Below are 16,656 nucleotides of genomic sequence, written 5' to 3'. Positions count from 1 at the left end.
CAAAATTTAAAATGCCAAGTTTGACCTTGAGAGAAAGCAATTTTTGCAATAATTTGCGAGGATGTGTAGCGAGGAATGTGTTTGTAAATAACCAATAGTATCGCTTCAAATGCTAAAACTTCGCATTTCAAACTAAATGAAGCTTTATGATTGGTTATTTTCAAACATGTTCCTCTTCCATCCTCGCACATTATTGGTGGAAAAGCACCCTTATAACCCCATATTATTTTTATTCAAGTCTTAGCTTTGTATCAAATACATAACACTTAGCTAATTAGGTATTGAATATTATAAAGATAAGATAATGTTCAAATAAAACACCGAATATTAATAAATATAACTTTATTTAGGGCCGATTTTTCAATGCCCAGATAAACAGTCTAATAACTACCCCTCGAATAGATTTATTCAATTGCTTATCTAACTCATAACGGCTCGCCTATTTTTCAATCGTGATTTATTTGATGAATAACTATCTGACCAAATATTTCCATATTGGCAGCTCTGCTCTCGGAGTGGCGAAACAAACATATTAAATTAGTCAGGTTAGAGCGGGATAGAGTCAACTTGCAATAGGTATGTCAACAACCGTCATTATGACTCACGTCAGGAGTGCATTTTAAGTTTATCTTGTGTTCTATGATTGTTGATTATTGTTTTGATTCGAGTAAAGAGTTTTGATTAAATTTGTGTTAAAATTTATATATTTTACGATGGAAACGACATAAAGGCAGCGTCCGGCAAATTTTCAATGGCATGATCATCAGTAGGTACTATCAAAAACATCAATTTCAATATGATTTTAATTGATAATTATTTTATAGAAAGAGGCTTTATTGTAAAAATTCTACGCTCTATGTTATTACATACGAAAATATCCCAAATTTGACGCGTCAGTTGTCAACTCAAACTTCTAATCGTCGAATAGCACGCTATCTGGCCGTTGGAGCAGCAGATAGATTTATTTCTCAAATAACGTAGTTATTCGATAGATAAGTCCTATTCGTCTATTGAAAAATTGAATATTTTGTTAACTGAAGAATAAAGTCTATCTAGCTGTTTATCTGGGCATTGAAAAATCGGCCCTTAGCGAATTATTATTAAAGTACTCATCTAATTTATTAAAAAAAGCCTTACGCTAAAAATCACAATTTGAATAATCAATACAGTACTTATAATTTGGATATACATTCTACTTGATACATGTCAATAAATGCAAGAAATTTGATAAAATAACTTCTGCGCCAGCGCCTGTTTGCTCAGTCTGCAACAAAAGGAAATTGTTAATAATATGTATTTTAAATGAATAATCAAAAAATGAAGAAAAACACAATGTAAATATAAATATTAAAAGCTCTGTTCATCTATTGTTTGCGTACCTCCCGAATATTACAATATTATTTTCTTTGAAATTTTACGAGAAGTACCTCGATAGACAAGAAACACAAGTTACTTTTTGAAGTGAAACTTCTTTAAGCGCGTTGAGAGTAAAACTTCAAGCTCGCGTCTTGGCAATACCGACACGTCATGGAGTCATGCGACGATTTTGGTATCTTTGAATCTTGCCAAAGAAGTTTCACTTCTGACACGTGTGCTAGGCACGCACGCTATAGAATAGCTACCTATATAATATATAGAACTTAAAACTATTTATGGGGGATAATGTGCATCGGATATGACGAATAGTTAACTTTTTTAACTTTCATGCACATATTTATTATGAACTTGGAATATATTATTTTGTCAAAGGTTTATAATTAAATCGTTTAAAACTCACCTTTACTCATTATTTGGGTCTTTGGGAAAAAAATAACACTTCTTCTTCTTTATGTAGGTTGCATCAAGGTGATCTCTGAAAATTAATTGTGACATTATTTTTAAATCAATTCACCATCTAACTACGTAAAAACACGAATCTATATTTCTAATTACAAAACTAGAATGAGGTGGTAACAACATAGTTCTGCAATACAATGAAATATGCATATTTACAACTAAAAACTATTAAAAAGCAATAACGATCCGACAAAAAATGATCAAAAAATCTACAAAACAGTGCGCCTTGCAGAACTATGCACTTACAAACATCAATCCCTTTCCTTCCTTTTAAAAATGTGCCAAATCCCCGACAAGTTCTTATAGAACGTGTATTTCTCGTTGTGCCTATCGAGAGAAAGGACACATTAATCACTTATAGTATGCGATTCAACTGAGAATAGGATTGTTCGTACGCCATTTTGTGACGTCATTATTAGAAAGTACGTTTGCATGAAGAAAAAAGTTTTTGATTAAAAAAATGGAATTCCAAGTATTGGCTTTCCCATTTAGTCGAGTCGCATAGTATTTAATTTTTGTAAGGGCATAGTCCGCAAGCCGTGCGCGCTGGAGTAACCTCTTTCATCAGAAAGTCGAACAGATTCGACACGACATTGTACTTGGCCGCGTCCATTCCATACTGGAGTATCGTGTTCGCGCAGTACGAGGACATCGGAGCCACGCAAGTGTTGTACAAGAGCAGTGCTAACATCCATTTCTGCGTACGACTGCTCGAATTCAACCTCGGTTCGGATAGAGGCCGCAATGGACGCTTCCCTTGCTTTGTTGGCGTGCTTTGAGTACTTGTACTATCGGAATCGTTCCGCGTCATATCGCTTAGTTCCTGTGACGTTTCAAATCTAAACTTGCGTTTAGTTTTTGAGCTTTTCATATTAATTTATACTCGCGTTGCATGAAAACTTTTCTATTTGGCTTGGTTTTAGACAGTGTTCATGCATTGCGAGTGTTATAAAATGTTACAACGTACCGTTTGTCGAAGTAAGATGGCGGCGTGGTGTCCAGTACAGCTACGTTGTTGGTTTCCTGTAAAAAAATGCATGATATAAATTATGACTGCTGGAGCTATATGGAATATAATACATTTAAAATCATAAAAAGAAGAAAGGATAAAAATTTTGAGTATTTATTTCTTCGTGAATCGTTTTTAGTTAGTAAATATATGAATGGATGGATATCAAAGATGCAGTGGGCAATAATCGGGTCCACACATAGCGAGCAGCATCTCGAAGTCACGAAACAGCTGCTATGTGGCGGTGTGTCGGCCGAGGAAAACGGCGGTACAAGTCCTTTATATTAGCCCGTAGAGACTGAAATAGTGTGTGAGGTCCCGTGTCCCCTAGGTAAGGGGCAGATGCATTATATATCTGTTTCACTGATCATTTTCTTTAGGGACAAGTAGGTGATACCAGACCGAGACATTTTTTTTTCTTCGTCTCCACCGGGAATCGAACCCAGGACCCCTCGGTTCTACGCTCACGCGTCGATCGCTGTACCAAGGATGCGATCCCGTGGAGACTGATCAGCCCCCATAATGGACGGACTTGTGCCGTGAGCGCCCCTAGCGGGCGGTCACACTCACGTTCTCGTTGCTGTCGTCGCTGTGCGCGCTGTCGGACTGGCGCCGGTTCTTGCACAGCTCGGGCTGGCAGCGGCACGCGAGCCCGCAGCCCTTGTCCGCCTTCTTGCAGCCGCACAGCTTGGTGCTGCAGCTGCCGGTCACACTCACGTTCTCGTTGCTGTCGTCGCTGTGCGCGCTGTCGGACTGGCGCCGGTTCTTGCACAGCTCGGGCTGGCAGCGGCACGCGAGCCCGCAGCCCTTGTCCGCCTTCTTGCAGCCGCACAGCTTGGTGCTGCAGCTGCCGGTCACACTCACGTTCTCGTTGCTGTCGTCGCTGTGCGCGCTGTCGGACTGGCGCCGGTTCTTGCACAGCTCGGGCTGGCAGCGGCACGCGAGCCCGCAGCCCTTGTCCGCCTTCTTGCAGCCGCACAGCTTGGTGCTGCAGCTGCCGGTCACACTCACGTTCTCGTTGCTGTCGTCGCTGTGCGCGCTGTCGGACTGGCGCCGGTTCTTGCACAGCTCGGGCTGGCAGCGGCACGCGAGCCCGCAGCCCTTGTCCGCCTTCTTGCAGCCGCACAGCTTGGTGCTGCAGCTGCCGGTCACACTCACGTTCTCGTTGCTGTCGTCGCTGTGCGCGCTGTCGGACTGGCGCCGGTTCTTGCACAGCTCGGGCTGGCAGCGGCACGCGAGCCCGCAGCCCTTGTCCGCCTTCTTGCAGCCGCACAGCTTGGTGCTGCAGCTGCCGCGGCACGAGCAGTGCGCGCTGCCGTCGCTGCTGCGCTTCGTGGGCCGGCTCGTGTCCGCGTCGCCCGACTGGCTGAAGTTCATCGTGAGGCGGGAGCGCTGCGCCTGTGCATAATCTTAATATATATAAATCTCGTGTCACAATGTTTGTCCTCAATGGACTCCTAAACCACTTAACCGATTATAATAAAATTCGCACACCATGTGTAGTTCGATCCAACTTGAGAGATAGGATAGGTTTTATCCCGGAAATCCCACGGGAAAGGGAACTATGCGGGGTTTTCTCTGAAAACGCGGGCGAAGCCGCGGGCGGAAAGCTAGTCTAATTATAAATGTTCATCGTAAAACGGAAATCTTATACATTATCTATTACATGTGTGCTTTCTTTATTTAGATGGAGAAGAACAAACAAGACAAAATTTCATATTCGTACAGAGAAAGAAAGGAAGTGGTCGTAAACTGCTAAAAGTGAAAACTTACAACTAATTATTTTATTAAAATTTTTCTAAAATTTTCACTTTCTAATCGCATCGATCGCAAATTCAAAACGATTAGATTATTACCCAGAGCGAAAGCATACCTGAATGCGCTTAAACAGCGGCGTGGCCCTCCAATCGGGATCCTTATTATTATCCTCATCATCATTATCGTCTTCATCCGTGATGTCCGTATAATCGACCATTTTGAGCGTGTCGACGGGCTCCTTCTTGCGTTTCTTAACTTTCTTGTTCGCGCTGCGGAGCTCTTCCAACTCGTCCGCTAGCTTTTTCTGAATAATTATAATACGAAAATAATGAGAAATTATTGTGAATTTATTTCATTAAAATTTGTTTCAAGGGCTCGTATATTTATTGGTCCTTCGAGCCGGATATAAGTATAAATACACAAAATACGTGTTTATTAGCTTCTCCTGTATGTTTGTATGTAACAGACTTATTTAGACAGATGGTGATTTTAACCCTTTTTAAACGAACTTTGTATACTTATTATGGACCGGTGACAATTCAATAAATTCATGTACATATTAGTTTATTCATAAACAAGTATATTTATTTGGTATTTCTACGAACTCGCAACATTTTATCCTTAAATAATTTTCGTATCCAGAAACAGTTATGGAGTCCACAGTAATGGGTAGGTTACGTTAAAACCGAAAAGCATAAATGTCATATTTCTCAACAGCTTCAATAGATCCTTACGTTCTCCAGCTCGAGCTGCTCCAGCTTGTCCTGCTGGTACTGTATAACGGTTTGCAGATTGCGGCACGCTTCTCCCCGCACACCGCCCGCTCGTCCGCCGCCCGCTTGCAGCGCTACCAGATCACTTAACTGTAAATAAGAAATTATTACAATTATAATTCATTATAGTAGTATAAGATATTACACGCGAGGCCTGGTTGAATATTAAGAATGTACTGCGATTCTACACAGCTACCTAATTGATGTAGGTAGTTGATAACAAATCGCAGCTAGTCAACGACTATTAGTAAAGTGAGGGTAGCTGGGTCAAACGTCGTATAAACAACGTCCGAGCCCCTAGGCACGATTCGTACAGTACGCGTCACGTAAAAAGAACGCTGGATGAAAGTGATGGGGTGTGTTTGCGCATGGATCGAGTTTTGCACGTAAGCTATGTGCCGATTATTTTATTTTTGAACTAGGCTCGCGAATCGTGGCTTCGCAACTACCTATTTGTTATTCTTATACCACCTCATAACACCAAATAGACCGATAAATCGCCAATGCGCAGCTTAACCGTCAGCGTTCTTTTTACCTGTACGAATGCGCCACGAGATAAAGGAGAGCGGCTTTTTATAGTATTCGACAGCTAAGCATGTTCAGACATGAAATAATGACAACTACATTGACAACTATTCATCCACAAAAATATTAAATCAAAAGTTACTTCTAACAGTAGTATAATCAATGTAAAAAAAAGAGTGTGTGTACATATGTACACGCGTTAGAAGTTATACTTCAATAGCGTATGGAAAAAATTCTAGAATATACAACTTGAACATAGTTATCAATTTTCATACCACCTAGAACTAACTTCATGCTGTTAAATTTAGGTGTCGGTGTGCGCGCGCATCGTAAAAATTCACTCTCATCATTTTTCTCCATCGCGCCAAAAGAAGTATAACTTGAAATAATTCTAAATCCCTGTGGCCTTGTCAACTAGAACGCGTTTTTAGCACGCGTCACTAACATGCGCGCTAAGTACGCGTTCTATCTGGCAGAGCCTTTCAATTTTGCATACACACATATTTATTATTAATACAGAAATGGATATAATTGTATTGTATCTTATATACAATAGTATTGATTGATAAAGATCACATTTCTACTGGCGAATTATATCTATTCAAGCCAACATTTACTCAATAGAAAAATTACTTACAGTCTGTTCATTCTGGAGTTTCATAGTAGCAATCTGTCTCTCAAAGTCCGCCTTGCTATTCTCATACTCAATATTCAGTCTATCGAAAGCTTCCTTTATTTCCTCGTATTTGGACTGGAATCCCTTTTCGCTCTGGTTCTGAAGCTCGCGCTTAGCATCTACTAATAGCTCGAATAAGCATTTGAGCGCTACTTTAGCTTCGAGCATTGATTGAATGTTGTCCCACTGTGTGCGTGCCTTGTTTTCTGCCAAAAAGGAAAATCTAATCTAATCTAATATATATAAAACTCAAAGGTGACTGATATAGTGATCTATCAACGCACAGCCCAAACCACTGGACGTATCGGGCTGAAATTTGGCATGCAGGTAGATGTTAGGACGTAGGCATCCGCTAAGAAAGGATTTCCCGAAATTCTTGCGGGAACGGGGAAAAACGGGGATGCACGTACAAAGTCGTGGGCGGAAGCTAGTATTTCATAAATGTAATATCGTGGTATGATATTTTTTCAATTAAAAATAGATAAATTATAAGTTGATGGTGAAAAATATCAAACCCTCTCCTTCCTCCATACATTTGTTTTATATCTTTTCAAAATAATTTTCAAAATTAAATTAAATAAATAAATAAATTTTAACCCTTGAAGAACATTTCATATAAACACTTTTTCAGTCGTCGATAATAATAATTGTAGTTAAGTACATTTATTGGGTGCACACTTAAGAAAATACAGAAAAAAATCACATCACACAATACTACAATAAATAACATACCTTGATCAGCAGTAAGAATCTTCTGCTGCAGATCAGAAATCTGCGCCTTCCGTAGCGCGAGATCGTCCTCGAGCTCGGCTATCTTCTTACTGCTCGCTTCACTGTCTGGTCCGTTACGGAGGTTCTCTATTTCTTCTGTTATCCACGCCCTAAATAAAGGAAATTATTATTAAATAAGCTTTCGAAATCGTCAAATTAGATATTTCGTTTTTTATATAAATTTTTAAAATAACTTCAAAAATAGAAAACATTAATGCGAAGGACGCGGTTTCTAATCCTGCTTAGTGATCGGTGGCGACGGCTGTAGTAGCCTCTGCCGTTCACAACTTGCCGTACGTGTGTTAGAACTCTTAAATTTACCGATATTCCATAAGCTCTTCAAGCGATTTCTCCGCTTCCACAATACTGAGATGCACTTCAAGCTCTTGCTCAATGTACTGTTGTACAGCACCAGCTTTCACGTTGCCTTTGGCGTTGCGTTTCATTGCCGTCTTCTTCTGCCTATCTAGAGCTTCCTGTATGATAAAAAAAATAATAAGGCTGTATAAAGTAAATTTGAAAATTACTATGTTACAGGTCAGGTTGTCTAAAGCTGGCATGTACAACACATTTACACATTGCGCGTGTGTCAGTGAATATGCGCGCGGCGTGACGTCATACTGCATACGCATCATGAAAAATCTGCCAGTCTCTCTCAGGAAGATGGGAGTGGGGAGGATAGCGGTGGGGAGGATGGGAGTGGGAAGGATGGAAGTGGGGAAGATAGAAGTGGGGAGGATGGAAGTGGGGAGGATGAGCGTGGGGAGTATGGGCGTGGGGAGTATAGGCGTGGGGAGGAAGGGCGTGGGGAGGATGGAGGTGGGGAGGATGGGAGTGGGGAGGATGGACACGATTGACAAAATTTGCCTAGACAGAAATGTGAAGTTGCCTAAAAATTAAACAGAGAATCAATTTCATTTGGACATTCCTATTTCCTTGGCAATTAAAACATCAGTAATTAAAAAAATAAATACATATAGTTTAAAAAAACTAAAAAACACACTCTCAAGATAGTTAGATACTATTAGAAAAAATAATCATTACTTTAGGAATTAAACAATAACCAATATATAGTATAATTGTGAAAAAAGCGGGGGTGCCATGTATAATCAGCTCTTGAAAAGCTTTTTAAAAGCGTGTTTTTAGTTTTTTAAACTATATTTTCCATTTTTTGATGAAGTAAGTAGTAGTAGTAAGTAGCGCTAACACGCTGCGGCTAAGGTCACCGGCGCTGCTTCTCTCACGTGCACAGAGTGCCACGGGTCTGGTTGTATGAAGCTTTGTCTCTGTATTGATAGATAGATAGATATATATAGATGCCTCACTTTGAGCCGCTTGTTGACCGCCACCGCCTCCTCCATCTTGCGCTTGAGCACGTTCTGCTGCTTGGCGTGCAGCGACTCCATCTTGGCCATGGCGGTGGCTCGCTTGCGGTCCTCGTTGCGCAGGCGCAGCATCGCCCGCTCGTTGTCCGCCTTCCACTTGCGGAACTTCTCGCTCTCCTCGCGCATTTGACGGATTATTTTCACCTGGGGGACAGAATTTTATAGAAATAAATATTTATAACTAACTACTAATAATTTAATATCATCATCATCATTCATACATAGAAATAAAAATTTATCACCAATGTGTCTGTAATTCCGTAAGTGTATATTTTCATTATTTTCATGACGAATGACATGAAATAAAAGTCGAATTAACCGGCGGATTTGGAATAAAAAAAAGCTAAGATTTTTTTTCTTAATAAAAACATATTCGAGATTCATAGTCTATTCATTAGAATAAAATATAAGCATTAATTAGCCGAATATAACAAAAAAATAAGTTATATTTTTTATGCCTTACTTTTGCAGTTTCATGAGTCAAATGAATTTACTAATTTAGCAAAGAATTACCTTGGTAGCCTTCATGGCCTGTAGTTCAGCATTCAACGAAGCTATCTTGGCTTCATTCTTCTCTTTGACCTTAATGATATTGGCTTGTGCCTGGCACTTCTTCTTGAGGTCTGTTATTTCCGCCTCGAGCGTGGACACTTTAGTACGCCGCTCTTCGTGTGATGGATCTTTGCTCTGGAAATAGAACCAATAAAAAATTGGATACATTTATGGGAATATAAATGCAATGATAGGAGAATTTAATGATTATTATTAACATTGAAATTTAAATTTGTGCCTTTCGTTTTTGAACAATGACTGGACCATATCTATAGAAACCGATGAGGTTTTATACCACCATAATTTCAGCAATTACAATTTATGCCACAATCGTTTATTCGAAATAAATAAGTAATTAAAAATATGCCCATTACGATACACATAATCAGTGTTCATATAAAATTGCGTTTAAAATCAATTAAAAAGTTTTCAATTTCTTAAATTTAACACTTGTCTAAAATAAATTACTCACTCTATTATGTTTCAACTGCTGCATGAGTTCATCTCTCTCCTTCTCCAATTGTGTGATTTTTTCCTCATTTTCACGCAAATTCTGGTGGCTGTCTATCATCTCCTTATTGTTGGCGAGTATGGCTTGCACCACAGACGCCTTGATCGCCATGGCGCGGTTTAATTCTTGTAATTCTTGGTTTAGTGCAACCTAGTAACAAACATATATACATTTATATTATACTAGCGGTCCACCCCGGCTTCGCCCGTGGTACATATTTCGCAATAAAAGGTAGCCTATGTTATTTCTCAGGGTCTAAAGATTGTCTGTGCCAAATTTCATCAAAATCAGTCCAGTAGTTTATGAGCCTATTCATTACAATCAAACAAACAAATTTTTCCTTTTTATAATATTAGTGTAGATTTTGTTTTAACGCTCGAAAATGTTTTGGGTCGAAAACACTTTCCTAAAAATACACAAGTTCGAAACAAGTCTAGGAAGGTACTTAAGTTTATAATTGTATAGATTCGGTTTGTTAAACGAAAAATTGGGGAAACATAAAATTACGCACAAAATATAACGGGAGTATGTAGTAGTACTTTTTTATACGACGTCATAATTTGCGCGTAATTTTTTTCATGACTATTCAATAAACATTTAATAAGTTAGCAAAGAGTATAGATTTTATTAAACAAACATAATTATATAACATTACCTGTCCCATAGCCCGTTTCTCTTCCTCTAAAACAACTTGATCCTCATTGAGTACTTCATCATCATCTAATTTCTCGCCATCACCGTCCTTCTTCACAAACGACAGCTTGATCTCATGATCGATCATCTCTTCATTAGTCTTCATGTTGAACGACTGCAAATCTTCCAAACGTGTCTTTATTTCTTTCAAATAGTCCACCATAGTCGTCTTTTGCGATTCTTCATCTTGATTGTCCGATGTATTCAAGTTTTCAATAGTTTGATTGCATTGTTGCGTCAGTTCGTTCAATTTACGTTCTATTTTTTCCTTCGCGCTCTCCGCTAATAATGCCTTTTCACACAAATTAGTGTTTTCTATCAACATATTTCCGAGGTGTTCTGTAACTTGCTTGTGTTTCTTCAATAGTTCTTGATATCTCGCCTTCTCTCTTTCAAGCTCTTCTTCCAATTTTTCATTGTTTTGTTCACATACTGTTGGTAATTTACCGAGAAGCTGGAGTCTTAATTCATTGACCAAGTTGTTAAGCCTGTAAAGAAGTATTTTAGATATGCAATTGTACACTTATGTTGTTTATAATTTTTTTTCATGCCATCATTTTTTTTTATGTCAGAGCAAGCAAAGGGGCAGGTGGGCCACCTGATGGTAAGTGGTCACAACCGCCCATAAACACTAGCAACACTGGAAGTGTTGCAGGTGCTTTGCCGGCCTTTGATGGACAAATAAGCTCTTTTCTTGAAGGCCCCAATGTCGTAGTTGTTCGGGAACACCGCAGGTGGCAAATCGTTCCACAGTTTCACCGTACGCGGAAGGAAGTTGCGGGTGAAGCGGACAGTGGTGGAGCGCCAACCATCCAGATGGTGCGGATGGAACTGGTTTTTACGGCGAGTGGTCCGGTGGTGGAACTGTGCGGCTGGTAGTAGGTGGAACAATTCCTCAGAGAACTCCCCATAGTAGATTCTGTACAGTATACAGAGAGACGCAACGTCTCTTCGCACGTAGACAAGTATTGTAACATTGCCGTAGGCAAGTATTGTAACATTGTAACATGATTTTAATAATTCGATAAATTTCAAACTCATTTTCAACAAGTCAAAACTTTTCTAAAAATTGTTATATTAAATAGTGTTTTGTGACTTCAAACAATTTGAAAGATTTTAATTAATTGAAAATATAACTAGGTATGAAAACTATTGGTTTGTAGGTAAGTAGGTAACCATTATTTATATTTTTTTAGATTTTTCTGCTTAAAAATACGTGTTAACTACAAACCTAACAATCTCGGCAGCCTTAGCGTCCTGGTTGATAATCGGCTTGTTGCGAATACGACGCGCTCTATCTGCGTATCGCAGAGTTGATACCGTCTCGTCCAAGTTATAGTCCGCTGGGCTCACACAAGCCACCATCAGCGTTAACGAGTTACCTCCAAGACTGTCTGTGATTTAATTAATTGTGTTTTGTTAGATAAGATACAAGAATAATACGTAAATACTAGCTAGAAACAGTGCGTACGCAAGTAAAGTAGCTTATATGCTGATACGACTTTAGTCTATTTCTATACCAATTTCAAACAGATCAGATAGGTCATTTTTGCGTGAAAGAGTACCAATCAAAAAAAAATATAGCATAAGCTATTCGGAAATAACGTTACTTTCTACTGATTAAAGAAAATTCAATGCAATGGTTGCTTATTTTAAATAATACAAATCACTCACCTTGTGACCGCCTCCTTGGTACAGTGGTTGACGCGTGAGCGTAGCACCGAGGGGTCCTGGGTTCGATTCCCGGTGGAGACGAAGAAAAAAAAAATGTCTCGGTCTGGCAGGACACAGATGGCTGATCACCTACTTAAACCCCACCCTAAATAAAATCGATCAGTGAAACAGATGTATAATGCATCTGCCCCTTTCCCCACTAGGGGACATGGGACTTCACTTTTCACTCACCTTGTAACAACCTAGTAAGTTTACTGTCCCTATAACTAATAAAGCTCCTACTGGTGCCGTCCCCCAGTGCAGAGATCACATTGCCGAGTGCTAACAGCCCCTGGTTGATTTTAACACCTTCCTTCAACCTCTCCCCGCTGGCTTTAGTCTTTTTAATACGTTCGGAACCAGCCAAGTCAACGAGGTGGAACTTTGATGATGTTGCTATGTTTCTGTAGATAAAGGAGTATGGGTAATTAAAAACGTACAATAATATTAAGTAGATAGAAACTTGCTTTTTGTGTTGTTTTATATACCAAACTAGTTGTAATAACTATATTTTATTATAGATTTAAGTTCCAATACTTTGCATTTTTATATTCCTTTTTAGTCAATTATAATAATTAAAAACTAACAAACAAGAGGGATCAACTACAACTAAATCTTATCTTATAATATAAAAATGAATCCCAATATGTGTTGGTAAGCGCATAACTTGAGAACGGCTTAACCGATTTCGTTAATTCTTTTTTTATAATATACCTTGAAGTTCGAGGATGGTTCTTATGTAGAGAAAACGTGAATATGTACCACGGGCGAAGCCGGGACGGACCGCTAGTAGACTTATATTTTCTAACTGACATGTGTATATGTTTCTCTACAGTCTTCCCTTTAACAGTTACTCCTACAATTTTAAATTTATACACTACTTCTATATAACATACTTATCAGTACGGCTCTCCTTAATAATGACAATCGTGAACACAGCATGACTCCTACTGGAAGCTTGGTTCATTGCCGTAGAACCAGTTACACGTCCAGATGAACCTTTCTCGAGAGCCATCATTGTGTCTGCAGTGGAAGTGACTGGCAGTTCCGTTATACCTAAAAAAAAATTAACAAGCTAAAGAATTTTAAACACATAACTTTATTCTCTCTGTACAACCGGTTGTCTGGGAGAAATCGCTATTTAGCGATAAGGCCGCTGTTTGTTACAATGTATCCTAGATGAAGTCTCAATGTGTAATTTTTTCAGAGCAATAAAGTATAAATAAATAAAAATAAATACTTTTTTACAATTGGAATAAATGTTTGGAAGTAACTGTTAATAGTTTAAGACAGTTTAAAGTTTGTGATAACAGAAAATAATCTATATCACAATTCAACTATAAATATGTATTAAGTGTTTAAAATAAATAGAAAGATACAAACATGAACTATGAAATGTTTGTGTAAAAGTGGAAAAAAAAATAAAAATTGACATATAATGTACCTGGCAAAATCACCCCTTTATTGACATCCTCCCTTATTTCTATAACGCTATGACCACGCTCTTTGCCAGAAAGTAGATCATAGCACTGCTCTTGATATAGTTCCATAAAGGAAACCGACACTTTGAATATAAATTTATCCTCGTGTGTTTCAATAAAGTCAAATATATCAGCAACAGCTTGAGGAATAACACCTAAAACATAATACTCAATTACATGTATGAACAAATAATAAATAAGTTATATATATGTATATATGTATTAATATTTGTATTTATTTATCTATTTCCTACTTTTATTTGCACCTTCTATGCCTCGCTATGCTCCTTCTACTATCCAATTATTCATTTTTCTTCATACTTTTCCTATATCCTAAGGTTGCCTGGAAGATATCGCTTCTTAGCGATAAGGCCGCCTATTTGTACCGCTTCATTGTTTGTGTATTATTTTTGTTTGATTTTGTTTTGTTTTGTGTGCGCAATAAAGTGTTTTTTATTTTATTTATTTTATTTTTAAGTTATCCAATATATTTTTATCCATTTTTTATTCTGTATAGAAATATTGATTGGAGGAAATCTATACTCATTTAATAAAGCTGATTGTTTGAACATGCTAATCTCAGGAACTACTGGTCTGTTTTGAAAAATTTTTTCGGTGTTAGATAGCCCATTTATTGAGGAAGTTTATATGCATCAAGGTAAGTGCGGAGTGGAGCGGAGCAATGCGGGTGAAAGCGCGCGGCACAGCTAGTATAAAATAAAAGACTAACGAAATATAGGGCCCCATTATCTCGAACATAATGTAGTTTCATTATTTTAACATACATCACAGTTCCTTAGAAAAAGTATTACTTTTAAAAATAAATGAACAATTAAGTAATAATAATCATCTCACCTAATTTAGACGAATCACCATAGGAACCTGAGTAATTTGTGCCCATTGTATAAGTCTTTCCAGAACCAGTCTGGCCGTAGGCCAGTATTGTAACATTGTAACCTGAAATAAAGAAAATCTTATAAACTAAATACTAACTAGTTCATAAAGTTATCAAAATTCTAAGTTCACATTTCTATCTTATAAGATAACCATGGTCCTATTAAATTTCCACTGCAGGAAACAGGTCAGCTTTATTAACTAAATATGAGTTAGTAATTCACCATAATGACCAAGCACAACTAGGTACCTACACATTTCACATAAAAATTTGCAATAATATAATTTACAATTTGGTTCATTTAAAGTTCTTTAACATACCTTGGAAAAGCTTGCTAATGAGACCTTTAACGGCTGTATCATAGAACTCTTGCTGGGTAATGTGTTGTGGAAATACATAATTGTATGTGAAAGCTAAATCCTTTATTTGAACTTGCTGCTCCCCGTTAACAATGTCGATACATTCGTCACAACCTCTTTCAATTTCTTGCTGCATCAACGGCCTTATTCTTAACGCAACTTGCACTGTATCTATAGTGCCCTTATTAGACTCTGTGTCAACCATTTTGAGGTTTTATTTATGATTTTTTTACCATGAAAAGTACCCTTGGCCCGTGTTTAAGCCCAAAATATAGTTTCTATGTTGTTAAATCATGTCCATGAGCTGTCAGTGATTTTTTTCTGTTGTCACCATGCCAGTATATCTGCATTTAGCCTAAAAAGGTTGGTATATATAAATTAAAAAATTATTGACAAAGTGATAATAGGTTGCTACTTGTTATATTTGTTTTATTCTAAACTAGCGTTCCGCCCTGGCTTCGCCCGTGGTACATATTCACGTTTTCTCTATATAAGAACCATCCTCGAACCTCAAGGAATATTATAAAAAAAGAATTAACGAAATCGGTTAAGCCGTTCTCAAGTTATGCGCTTACCAACACATTTTGGGATTCATTTTTATATTATAAGATTCTTCATAAATTTACTGTACCTAGGTATATAAAACAGTACAACTTTAGATTTATCTAATACTATTTTATCATTTTAATAAGCGAATTGGTACCTAAGTACCTGTAAGACGTTTGAATTGAGAACAGATGGAATGATGGATTTCATTTGTTTAAATTTAGTCAATTAAGTAGGTACCCATAGGTACCTATTGAATGAAATCAATAAGAAACATTTTTCTTTTACAAGGATTTTATTTATTCAATATGTAGGTAATAATGTTTAAATACATGTTTAAGTGAAAAAACGAAGTCATCGATATTATTTAGCACAATGAATTTAGATTTTAGTTTCACTTTGGTAGAAAACAAAAAACATCCAAAAATAAACGCTTACCACATATGAACAGCTATACTTTTATATTTCATAAACATTGAAATATTGAATAAAAATTCAGCACCACTATGTTAAAAAACCATATTATAAACGAAACATTCAGTTGCAAAGTTTCAAACAGCGAGGCAATAACCGAGTAGCAAGCCGAGTAGGTAATGGTAGGTAATTCTAATTTCAAAACTACAACGGCAAACGGTCATCTGGTTGGCTATAGATAATAGAGTTCAGTAAAATTTTCCAATTATTTCCACCTGCAAGGACTTTTGGAGTTTCCTCGCGAATACAATCACGATTAAAATTATTAATTTTCATAATTCGATTAAATTAAATTATTACCATCCAATACTTTAATAGTTTATTATAACAAATAACATTAGATGAAAACATCTACATTTTTTAATTTAATTAATTAAAATAAAAAACGTACTCACGCAATCTTTTTTAAATCTAATGAAAACTATTTCATAATATTAAAAATTTTGGTACTTTAAACAAAATTTTTCGTACTAACGGCGTTAGTTGCCGCATTGCGAAAAAGTTGCAAAAACATTGCTGTTTACTAACGTTCCGCAGATATTTCGCTACGCAGTAGTTTCGCAGCGATTCGCTGCCGCAAGCGAATGCGTCGGTGTACTAACGGCGTAACGGCGTAATATTATGTACATTTAATATAAACATTCGTGCAAAAATTAATGGAAGTGAAAACTTCTTTAGCGGCGTTGGGTATAAAATCTT

At 37.5% G+C, this 16,656-nt stretch overlaps 2 protein-coding genes across 2 annotated transcripts; both read right to left on the bottom strand.

Moving 5' to 3' along the window:
• Positions 1 to 1,092: 1,092 nt before the first annotated feature.
• LOC123699697 (chromosome-associated kinesin KIF4) lies at positions 1,093 to 16,059 on the bottom strand. The gene is made up of 20 exons (XM_045646710.1): positions 15,922 to 16,059; positions 14,899 to 15,292; positions 14,539 to 14,640; positions 13,647 to 13,838; positions 13,099 to 13,258; positions 12,395 to 12,606; positions 11,721 to 11,883; positions 10,452 to 10,977; positions 9,758 to 9,946; positions 9,247 to 9,420; positions 8,674 to 8,877; positions 7,670 to 7,824; positions 7,310 to 7,458; positions 6,539 to 6,783; positions 5,338 to 5,466; positions 4,719 to 4,907; positions 4,004 to 4,243; positions 2,804 to 2,859; positions 1,778 to 1,852; positions 1,093 to 1,264 (listed from the first exon to the last, which is right to left on the bottom strand). Exons 2-19 carry the CDS (start codon positions 15,140 to 15,142, stop codon positions 1,780 to 1,782), a joined length of 3,402 nt encoding a protein of 1,133 aa, XP_045502666.1. The 5' UTR covers positions 15,143 to 15,292; positions 15,922 to 16,059; the 3' UTR covers positions 1,093 to 1,264; positions 1,778 to 1,779.
• LOC123699698 lies at positions 1,871 to 2,786 on the bottom strand. Its single transcript, XM_045646711.1, has 2 exons — positions 2,393 to 2,786; positions 1,871 to 2,163 (listed from the first exon to the last, which is right to left on the bottom strand). The coding sequence occupies exons 1-2, from the start codon at positions 2,705 to 2,707 to the stop codon at positions 2,137 to 2,139; spliced, it is 342 nt and encodes a 113-aa protein (XP_045502667.1). The 5' UTR covers positions 2,708 to 2,786; the 3' UTR covers positions 1,871 to 2,136.
• Positions 16,060 to 16,656: the final 597 nt, after the last annotated feature.

This window comes from Colias croceus, chromosome 18, assembly GCF_905220415.1.
Source record: "Colias croceus chromosome 18, ilColCroc2.1".
Classification (NCBI taxonomy): domain Eukaryota; kingdom Metazoa; phylum Arthropoda; class Insecta; order Lepidoptera; family Pieridae; genus Colias; species Colias croceus.
The sequence above is the reverse complement of the archived record's forward strand: the minus strand, read 5'-3'. Positions and strand labels throughout refer to the sequence as shown.

What these genes read in the sequence shown, in the direction of transcription:
- LOC123699698 (XM_045646711.1), bottom strand. Translation starts at nt 2,707, where the DNA reads ATGAAAAGCTCAAAAACTAAACGCAAGTTTAGATTTGAAACGTCACAG. An exon ending in TCGACTTTCTGATGAAAGAG is followed by an intron (nt 2,164 to 2,392) that starts GTTACTCCAGCG and finishes TTCTCTCGATAG; the next exon opens with GCACAACGAGAAATACACGT.
- LOC123699697 (XM_045646710.1), bottom strand. Translation starts at nt 15,142, where the DNA reads ATGGTTGACACAGAGTCTAATAAGGGCACTATAGATACAGTGCAAGTT. An exon ending in CATTAGCAAGCTTTTCCAAG is followed by an intron (nt 14,641 to 14,898) that starts GTATGTTAAAGA and finishes TCTTTATTTCAG; the next exon opens with GTTACAATGTTACAATACTG. An exon ending in ACTTACTAGGTTGTTACAAG is followed by an intron (nt 11,884 to 12,394) that starts GTGAGTGAAAAG and finishes ATTAAATCACAG; the next exon opens with ACAGTCTTGGAGGTAACTCG.